Genomic DNA, 10,088 nt, shown 5'->3' on the forward strand with positions numbered 1-10,088 from the left:
CAGTTATCGCAGACATGGCAGATCGGAAGTCCATGTGTAGCGCGTCGCACATGACACATGTGCTCCAAGATTAAGTTCCACGAAGTTTGCTCCAAAATTTGTATTCGGAATTTCAAGGTCTCTGAAGGTGACAAAACTCATTAGATCCCGCGGGGACAGGAACATAGGAGTCCTTGTACCTTGTACCTTGTATTCCATTCGAGGATATTTTGGTTCCTCACCTGACTGATACCTGATAATCGTCATCGAGGGTTGACAAGAAGTATATGTTCACCATGGAAACAGCACGAGTTCACACAACACCATTTCTAGCCGTCTCCTGGCTTGGGCCGAGCCAGCAAGCCCATGTACGTGTTCGAAATGACCTAGACAGCTTGCTTATGGGCCAACTCGAAAGAGTGATTCGGAAATGGTTCTTAGCGCATCCCAAAATGTTGTGAAAGTGAGTTTGCTGCATCTGGGAATTGCTTGCTCGCTAGCGTTATAGATAGATCCAGTAAGGGTTGAGACTCCTGCAATGTTTGGGAAGGCGACAGAGACAAGGTGCATACCTCTGAACTAGGCCAGATCGGAGGAGATCTGCATGTAGCGCAAGCGTCCATGCTTCGTTATTGCGCGTACCACGAAGCGCGTGTTGGAACTCGGGCCCTATCCCAGCTAATTTTCCAGGACCTGTAGCAGGTGTCACAACAATGTTCAAACCCTATTCATTCAAGAAAATGAGGGTCACTTTCCTAGAAAGCATGCTCAGTTGTAATCTTCCCCGCATTCGAGAAAAGCATTGGTTCTGGAGATGCCACGATACAGCTCAGCTCGTCCCATCGTGCCACTTCAGTCGTACTAAATCCATGATGGATAATCGATACTCGGTGGCTCGGCAGTTGCTCTCGATTCCCGTGATTTCAGTCCAAGGACTGCCATGCAAATTGAAGCATCACTAGATACCAGAATGATCAGTAGGCGGCCATCATAGATCCTGTCACGGTGTGCTGCCAGTTGTGGCGTACGTAGGCGAACCAAATATGGCAGGTGCAAATATTTACCGCTCGGGCTGACCGGGCGCTCAATGTTGCAACTGCCAACGACGTTGAACGTTAAACGTGGGCCCTCGCAAACTTTCAGTGCTTCCGTTCTACCCCATCTATGGATTGTGCCAGTACAATGGTACTGATGACGAATTTATTCAAGGTGCGTTGTTCCTCAGCTGAAGTCAACTCTGCAACCTAATTTGAATTTGTAAATCGAATCCACAACTCTGGGACATGAAAACACAACACCCCACAGAAATAACGACATCGTCTCCCTTGCTGGTCATGCATTCATGGCCAAAGAAGGCGTCTGTGTTCTTTTGGTATACGGCGAAAGCGTGCTTCATGCGCATCACGTTTCGAGTTTGATTACGACCCCCAGGGATTAACAAGGCGGTGTGGTCAGGAGCATCCGCATCTCGTGTGTCAGATGCATACTCGCTACCAGACTTGATTAAATCAACTCTTCTGGTTGCTGCTGTCGCTGTATCTATCTGGGCATTTTCCTTGTCGAACTGGCAGCAGGGCGTTACTGCGTACTTATTTGCAACTGACCAGGCCACTATATCATGATGTCCATCCGTCTGGTACAGCTTTTCGCCGGTGGCTATAGGCGGAATGAATCTCGCAGTATCATGCTCTCGGGCTTTGGTGAGCCTTGTATATCTTTTCCTCATTACATGGTTCGACCGCTACATCGACGTCCATTGTAATTCATGGGTCTTCTCACCAAGAATTAATAGCTGTTAAGGAGGAGGTTGAACTGGATTTATTTCCCTTGATATGCCACCGCATCAAGTTCTCGTACTTCTTCCCCACAAATTAAAAGCGACTATGCGAGTCCATATTGTTCCAACGATTTTATATGCTTGATGGAGTTAACACCCTGGTGTATGTCCGACGTCTTTTTTAAAAGGAAAAACCGACACTTAGGGAACGCCGGGGAAGAAAAGAGCAGCCGAAATCCACATATTATAATATTTGAGTGTGCTTGACAAGGTCACACCTAGATCCTAAAAATCATGGGCTCTCTGAATCTCCAAGCGTCATCTCGTCGAATTCCTCTAATAATTCTTCCAGTTTCACGGCGGGGAAGTCAGGTTCCTCCTCTGCATCCTGTTCGTCTTCATCCACTACAGTAGTGTTGCTCGTATCCACTTCATCAACGTCCATTCCATATTGGCCGCCTTTCTTCCGTGCTCCATCAGTGGCATCACGCATTTTCGTATCCTTGGCCGCGTAAAGATTGACTGTCCCACGTAGCTCAGGGTCTTCTTCGAGGTCCTGCAAAAACCGCTCATAATCCTCTTCCACCTTCTTCTGATCTCGTCCGCCCATACGCCCAACAACACCCCGCCCGGCCCCAGTTTCACCCTCCTCTCCAGCTTCTTTCGCAATACTCCGCAGCTTCCAATTTCTCGATTTATTTTTCTTTCTTCGGTTCGGGTACGTTTTCTTCACGAGTATGATATCCGGGATGCGGGATGAAGGAAGGGATGAGAAGTCGTCTGAATTGAAGTTGGCGTGGCTGAGATGATATCCGAGCGCCGTGTCGCCGGGCTGCAGGATAGCGCCTAGATGTGTCCGCGTGTGGAAGATCTGGGTTGAAACACTAGAGTTCTCGTGATCCATGATCGTATCTTGGTCACCGTAGGATCCATGTGATTTGAATGCACCCGACATTGCTACCTGCGCGTCGGCGGAGACCCATTTGCCACGGACGGCGCCTGAGGGCTCGATGTCCAAGATCGTAAACTCAACCAAATCTGTCACCGTCGCCAGAGAGATGAAGGGTGCCCTCCAGTAAACCGGCGCTGATATCTCACAACTTTGCAGTGTTGCGGGATCTAAGAGCTGGAAAGAGTTGCCGACCCGAGTACAAATAGTGAGCGGGCTTATGTTGCTCAGCTGCCGGGCCTGTTTTGGAGGAATGCAGACAAGGTCATCCTTGCAAATAGGGACAATCTCGACAGAGTAGGTGAATTTATAGTTTGCAGTGCCCGAATGAGTGTCTGTGGAGAGCAACTGCTCGGAACCTTTCGATCTGCGAGTGATGAGAACAAAAATACGAGCCGTCGCGACGCAACTTACCGCACTGGTACAACCCCTGCTAAGAACTCGACCATCTTGATCGCATGACTTCGTTGACTATAGAAGAAGTCGAGGCCATCCCTGACCTCTTTCACCGATATCGTGTCTTTTTGTGTCCCGTGCTTCAAAATCAGCTGCTCGAGGTATAAAAATGTCCGTTTGTGGGACACTTTCTGTCGCACTTGTACTAGTGCCTTCCACGTATTTTTTGCCGCAAGCTTAGTGCAGTCAGGACATTGTCCGTGCTGGACAAGATATTCGATCTCAAAAATTTGTTCTAGTATCGTCGATGTCAGAACCTGATGCATGTGAGTAACATATGGCATTCTCCAACAGACGTGCATACCTCCTTCTGAATCGTCAGCGAGACTCGTAATCGCTTCGAGTGAGGCTCCGTCCATATGAAGTGAGCTTCCGTCAACCGCACTTTATTCAAGCCCTTGAGCCTCTTCAAACAGATCGCCAGTAATTCTTGGGATTCTGGTCGAGCGAGGGTCCAAGATTGAGGGGGCGATAGAAAACGCTCGCAATTTCTACAAAATGAGACCGAGGCTAATCATCGTGATCAGTACCGTTCATCATGCTGCTCAAAAAGTTCGCAACAACACACACTGCTTTGGGATGCCCTCGGTTATGTCTACGCTACACAAATGTGAGCACTCTCAGATCATGATCTTGCGTGGCCTGATGATACTCACGTATTTCGAAGACATGCCACACATAAATTGGCAGAATTTGGGACAATCGGTGTTCCTGATGATCATGATGGGGGTCAGCAGAGCAAATGTTTCAAGATCAAAGACTTGCCACAATCAGCACAGAGCACACGATGAACAGCGGGTCCTGGAACAAATTCCATCTTCACGAGATGGCGTGTGCTGAGATAACTTATGACTGACTCAGATCTAGATTTTTCACTGAGTTATGTCATCAATGTATGCATCTCCTTATCGAGTAATCTCGCTTGAACCCAGGTCCCAGGGATTCGCTCCTCCCAGTCTCTTTATCCGAGCCTTCTCTACTTCAGGTTATCTGCTCATCCATAGACCACTGGCCAGGCATTGCACGGAGAAACACATCAAAACCCCAAAAATTTTCAAGGGTTTTAATTAGGCGTTTGTTACATAATAACATGTACGTCATCGTGTCGTGAAGTTCGAGTCTTTCGCTAAGTCTCTTACTACATAGTTGCGTGTTCAAATCTCCTTAAGCCTCTAAGCCTTCAAGCTTCAAGACCTCATTGTTTGATATTTACTTCTAGTCCATTTGATGGGGAAATCGTATGTCGTAGTCGTGGGTTTGGAGCCAGGTATATATCCCAATTGGTAGGTTGAAATCTATATTCTTGCAAATTCAACGCGTCGACGCAACATGTTGGCGCAATGCCAATTCCCTATGAATTTGTGAAGCTCATATGCTCTTCAGGATAGAATGCAGTGGACAAACCAAAAAAGTTCCAGGCGCTGTTTATCAAAGCTTTGATACATACGAGGAAGCTCTTGCAGTATGGCTCGGAGCCTTGCAAAGGGGTGAAGTGAGGGCCGTCCGACCCAATGGAGGCGCTGCGGCAGCTCCTGCCACTAGAATCAAGAATGAGATGGATGGTAACATATATCAGCCGGTGACTCCGAGCAAAATGGATCGTGCTGCCAGCGCTCGTACTGTCAATGTGCAGTCGCGCCAGACGCTATGGGATGATGTGCCCCTTCTCCATTCTCCACGCCAAGTGTTGTCACCAGAACCACCAACTGGAGTAACGCAGTACGTGGAACTACAGGACGATCCTTGGCTTCAGCCAGAAAGAGGATTGTCACCCCGAGTCACCGTGGAGGATACATCTTACACATCTTCAAGTTCTTGCGTAAATGAAGCGTCGCATTTACTGATGAGATCCCGCCCCAGTCATATCAGAAGGGTCGAATCTTCCCCCACCTCATCCCTGACGTCCATAGAGGAAACAACATCCCCCCGAAATATACGTCGACAAGCGACTGCTCCTGCGTCATTCGAGACGGGAGCGCGGTATCCCACTATCGAAGAGATACGTAAAGGTCAGAATTTGGATCCTCGCGTCATGATTCCGCCTTCAAGGATATTTGATCCTGCAAATGTCAAACCTCGTCCAGGGGGTGTTTCCGGTCGCAGAAAGAATGGCCAGATGGATGCAGAATTGACGAGTCCTCATTGTTCTACAACGCACCTTGTGCGAGATCGTCTACCGGCCGTCAATTATCCAGAAGACGCCGCGCAATCTATTTCTTCTCTCCCACGACACCGACTTGCCAACAAAGGGAAGAGTCGAGCACCCATAGATGCTGCAACTGAAGCACGCGCATCCGGTTATGTTTCCGCCGACAGTCAACATTCGTTCTCGCAGTACCCTTACCATATTCAAGAAGTCTACTCCCTTGATAGGCCTGAACAGCGCAGCGTTGTTGTCGTGCACTGTCCACCAGGGAACGGCTGCTGTCATAGACACTGTGAAAGCGCGTCTGCCTGTAGCGCAGTAATGAATGACAGGGTTCAATCGCGCTACGCCGATGTCGGAGTCTCTCCGACAATATCAAGTGTGAGCTTGGCTCGCACAAAGTCCAATGTACAAGATCCTGGAGCGCGGGTCTCTGATGCCTCAAGTAGGCAGGGGTTCCATTCTCTTTTAGGATTTTCCTCCATGCCCCAAGTTTCGCGTAGCAATTACTCTGTCGAATCGGACGTCCGTTCTCCATTTGCCCGAGGGACAAGAATCCCATCAGGTCTGTCCGAGTAAGTGGCCGCTCTGGTATGACCTTTTCGCCGTGGTACGACTGTGTGCCCGCGGCTATTATGCTGGATTATTTATTTATTCTCATAACCCATTTGGATACTTGTAATTGATCGATGGGCCCATTGCTAATCAATTCTTCGTCTAGGCTGTCGATATTCGGACGACCATCCCCTGTGATGCAGGGCTCGCCAGCGAGGGACAGGCACCGCAGCGTGGTGATCAGCCGAGCATGATGTGAGGATCAGACTATCAGTTCAAGCCTACATGTCCATCAGAAGGTGATGGTTGTTTTGTTGATGCAAAGTGTTGTTTATATCGGTCTTGTTCTGTTCGAGATACCCCTGGCTTAAAGGATCTTGATTCCTGATGCCTGTTTGACTGGCATGGCAGTTGGCTTCATATTGGTGCCCGGATTTAAAGCACATATTTCTTCATGTACTTGGTCAAAAGCGCAGAGGGGTGCGAGGTGAACATGATGGTCGAGAACCGAAATCATCCGTTGAGGTGATCGCAGGGTGTCTCACGCCACAAACGCGTTTGGGCTGTCCTGGAGAACTGGCGAGTCACGATATTTCTTGGATGATATTCTCTCCTTGACTCGCCAGAGGGCTTTGTTTTGTTGATCGGTTTTTTCTGAGTCATTATCCTGCTGGGGTATGCCCCGTAGGCTTTATTCGACATCATATGTGCTTTTGTGGTGGATCTAGATTCTGGTTTTCACAGCGCTGAGCAAGCTGCCGCCGCAAATTATCATGTCGCCATATGCATCTAGTGCTGCACTTGATGCGGTGCTCCACATTCAAACCCTAACCCTATTCAACGTTTCTGGGGCGGGCTCAACCTGTTGTATGTGGTGTACTAGTTTGAGCTTGTGGATGATGGTGAAATTAAGACCGAGAACACGCCGAGTGATTTGGAATCGGGAATCAGGCACTCCACCGTTACGATAAAGACGCATGAACGACGGCCGAGAAATCAAAATCCAATCTGGCGATAAGCCCGAGGGCCTGGACCCATCGATCAACACGGCCTCTGACCCACTCCCTAACGATAGCGGGAATATCAGCTAGAAATATGAGTTTTGTGAATGTGTGGGGCACCGATTACACCAGAATTCGAAGAAACAGTATATGGGATAGAATCAATGGAATATCCCTAACTCTGCAAGTATTCTATACGTGAATGAAATTGATGCTTCCTACTGTCATTGGAACAATACTCAGGTTACTGTCACGGATTCTTCAATATGACGCGAGTTATGGTCGCTTGCATCTGGAGATACACGACTTCCGGGCGGCAAAGTGGCTGTGGCTTCAAATGAGGATGCCTTGCGACAGACAGCCAAGCGAATATCGCGACGGCGAGTTCATGGTACAGCATGCTTCTTGCCGGTTATTAATCCTGGCATTGTGCAGTAGCCGCGAGTTTTCTTGAACAGCCTGCCTATGCATAGGACACAGGAACTGTGACTCAACCTCTCCTAGGTACGCCTCGCGGCAAACCTGTTCCTCGGCTTGCAGATGATCCAAGTCTTGTTCCACCGCCTAAGCTTCCGACGTTTCCAGTAGCACTAGTCGAGCGACTGCGAGGGATAGCCGATGCGGCACTCGTCGAGGCTGGTATTACATGCGCAAAAATCAATATCTGGTCGTTGCTCAAGTGACATATTCCCATACCTGCACGAGGAATGCCTTTGGTACTTCTTGCAGCTGCAGCTGCCGATGTGGCTCTTGTCCCACGAATGCCCCGGACTCCACTTGACCCACCGGTACCGCGGCCACGGGGTGCTTTTGTAGCTGCAGCTTCGCGTTGTGTACGTTCTTCTGCTTCACGACGAGCAGCTTCCTCTGCAGCCGCGCGCGCACGCTTTTCTGATTCCCTCCGTTCTGCCTCTTCCCGCTCAAGGCGTTCCTTTTCTAGTTGAGCCTGTTCAAGAGCCTGCTGTCGCTCTTGCTCAAGTAACTCCTCATCCTTGAATTAAGCGTTATCAGCCACGAAAAGTCACAGAGAATTGGAAGAGAAATGCGTCGCGAGCCGAACTATGGCATGGGGAGATTCCAGGAAAAGAACTAGGCAAAGGAAATATAGCTTACAGCCTCTGCACCTTCCCATTGTTCATCAAAAATCAGCTTAGCCACAGCTTCCGACTTCCCAAGCATGTTGACATATTTATCTAGAAGCGCATCCGTCTGTGCGAGTTGAATTGTCACTTGCTGCACAAGCGAATCAGCAGACACAAGACACGAGGATCATTAGCCGATTCCATGCTCAGCAGTAGTACACACCTCAGTGGCAGTCTGAGTAGACCGCAACGCGTCGTTAAATAACGCAAAGGACGCGTTCAGCTTCTTGAGAACGAAGAGATCGCTATGAAGCTTGTCTTCCCGTGCCTTCGCAGCAGCAACCCTTCCTATCATAGTCGTATCAGCATCGTTTTCAGAGCCCTCATCGTTTTCTTCTTCATATTCGTCGTCCTCTGATATTCTGCTGTGATCAGGCGAGAATAATGTCTGTGATGTTGTAGCAGTTGGCGCCAGTAGACTGAAACGTGGTTTGTCATGAAGATGAAAATGTTCTGTGTCTTTGTCTGAAAGTGAGAGCTCTGAGAGGGAAAGATCGGCGCCCCCAGGGCCCGTATAAGAAGGCGAGTCGAATGGTTCGGGTGATAGCAGGGACCCGGACAATAGTCGTGGATCGCTGGCGTTCGGAAGCGGTGACATTGTGGAAAATGACCATGACATCTTGCGCTTAGCGATTGGAGTTCGGTCGACAGATCAATCACGCAAGTTCAAAAAGCTTTGATGGCAGTGATCAATTGTGACCCTACAAAGCCTGGCGCCTGGCCACGATCGACATCTACCAAGCATGCAAGTACTTTGCTTAGTACTCGCACTTTTGACACCTAGCTGAAAACCTGAAACGAGATAGATGGTGTGGATACAGAGGAGCAACCTTTACATCAACTACCGTACAGCTAACGTACTAGTACACTAAGTAAGGCTAAGGTGAGGCAGAAACAGAACCACGACCTTTACGAAAGAAAAATGCGTAGAGTAAAATGTACTTGAAGTGTCCAAATCAAAAAAGTCCAATTATGAGATGCCAATTGTTCGAGTCCATTGCCTTAGTCCATCATCGAGTTTACCAATCATCCAAATCGTACATCTCTTCCCTCCTATTTTTTTTTTGATTCTTGTTTGACATTGTCACATTGACAGAAAACTCTGCACGCAGCTCATGTGGCTGCGTCAATTGGGAACTGATCACTCCAGTTCCCAGAGTCACCGAATACTGGATTAATTGTCAACTCTCTGAATTGAGTCAAGATAGCATGACACAGGACACTCACATACAACCCTATACTGGTCAGGAGTGGTGCCGGTAGGGATTGTTACCTCGATTTGACCATCAGTGAGCGCAAATCCAGATGCGATGGGACTGGATTGGGTTTCATCGCCCAGGCGAAGGTATATCTCGCCATTAGGGTTGGTTACTTGGTCAGGTTTCGAGGATGTATCCCAGGTAACAAGGAATGACCCTCCAACAGTCCATGTAGAGTCAGATGTAGGGGAGGTGATTGGGGGTACCCAGACATCACGCCGCATTACAGCGGAGAGAGGAGCGCATAATGCGCAAGAGAGAAGGGTAAGAAGCACGAAACATGAAGTGAGAAGAGCACGGGGAGAAGTGTTGACAGACATGATTAATCGTGAAGAATTCGTGAGTTGAAGTGAGGAGACAACTGGGAGGATAGCCTGATATGTTTAGGTCGGTAAGTTTTACTTATATACTGCCAGCACAGCTGACCGTATGAGAGCCACGATGTGTTTGTTTTTGTCGGCGTCATTTAGTTTATGTGATACTTTGCCGAAAAGATCGTTCGTTACTACCTTGGCCGCCGAATCTCCGCTAACCAGTGCTGGGAAACATGGCCTCGCAACCATTAATGGCCACTGGCAATCCTGAGATTGGAACATAGCCGGACAAGGACCCCCGAATGTAGCCAAGCTCAATGTAGCTGCCTCATGTATGTATCTGCATGACGGATCAGAGTCATCAGACCTACTGAAGGCACTGATCTTGGGAGAGACTCACAACGGCCGATTCAAACAGACTCGGAGGAGATACTAAGTATGAAGCGGTAAGCGCTTGCAAGTCCATGACTGTCGCATCGGGTGTCATTGATATTATGAAGCTGGATCCGA

General features: G+C 48.7%; 5 protein-coding genes across 5 annotated transcripts; 2 read left to right on the top strand and 3 right to left on the bottom strand.

Moving 5' to 3' along the window:
• The first annotated feature begins 242 nt into the window (after positions 1–242).
• F5891DRAFT_302429 (uncharacterized protein) lies at positions 243–990 on the top strand. Its single transcript, XM_041371272.1, has 3 exons — positions 243–483; positions 552–674; positions 734–990. The coding sequence occupies exons 1-3, from the start codon at positions 410–412 to the stop codon at positions 939–941; spliced, it is 405 nt and encodes a 134-aa protein (XP_041226220.1). The 5' UTR covers positions 243–409; the 3' UTR covers positions 942–990.
• Positions 991–1,876: 886 nt separating this feature from the next.
• F5891DRAFT_302333 (NMD3 family-domain-containing protein) lies at positions 1,877–4,042 on the bottom strand. The gene is made up of 6 exons (XM_041371271.1): positions 3,927–4,042; positions 3,818–3,872; positions 3,730–3,761; positions 3,466–3,671; positions 3,120–3,418; positions 1,877–3,072 (listed from the first exon to the last, which is right to left on the bottom strand). Exons 1-6 carry the CDS (start codon positions 3,976–3,978, stop codon positions 2,049–2,051), a joined length of 1,668 nt encoding a protein of 555 aa, XP_041226221.1. The 5' UTR covers positions 3,979–4,042; the 3' UTR covers positions 1,877–2,048.
• Positions 4,004–6,603, top strand: F5891DRAFT_1033072 (uncharacterized protein). Its single transcript, XM_041361688.1, has 4 exons — positions 4,004–4,253; positions 4,308–4,444; positions 4,545–5,882; positions 6,029–6,603. The coding sequence occupies exons 2-4, from the start codon at positions 4,389–4,391 to the stop codon at positions 6,114–6,116; spliced, it is 1,482 nt and encodes a 493-aa protein (XP_041226222.1). The 5' UTR covers positions 4,004–4,253; positions 4,308–4,388; the 3' UTR covers positions 6,117–6,603.
• A 732-nt stretch (positions 6,604–7,335) lies between these two features.
• Positions 7,336–8,901, bottom strand: F5891DRAFT_302527 (uncharacterized protein). The gene is made up of 4 exons (XM_041371273.1): positions 8,169–8,901; positions 7,977–8,096; positions 7,560–7,854; positions 7,336–7,499 (listed from the first exon to the last, which is right to left on the bottom strand). The coding sequence occupies exons 1-4, from the start codon at positions 8,622–8,624 to the stop codon at positions 7,354–7,356; spliced, it is 1,017 nt and encodes a 338-aa protein (XP_041226223.1). The 5' UTR covers positions 8,625–8,901; the 3' UTR covers positions 7,336–7,353.
• Positions 8,902–9,118: 217 nt separating this feature from the next.
• Positions 9,119–9,584, bottom strand: F5891DRAFT_1188555 (uncharacterized protein; the record flags this gene model as incomplete). Its single annotated transcript, XM_041367019.1, has 2 exons — positions 9,119–9,174; positions 9,233–9,584. The coding sequence occupies 2 exons, from the start codon at positions 9,582–9,584 to the stop codon at positions 9,119–9,121; spliced, it is 408 nt and encodes a 135-aa protein (XP_041226224.1).
• Positions 9,585–10,088: the final 504 nt, after the last annotated feature.

The sequence above is a fragment of the Suillus fuscotomentosus genome (assembly GCF_016647785.1).
Source record: "Suillus fuscotomentosus strain FC203 chromosome Unknown F5891scaffold_26, whole genome shotgun sequence".
Lineage (NCBI taxonomy): Eukaryota > Fungi > Basidiomycota > Agaricomycetes > Boletales > Suillaceae > Suillus > Suillus fuscotomentosus.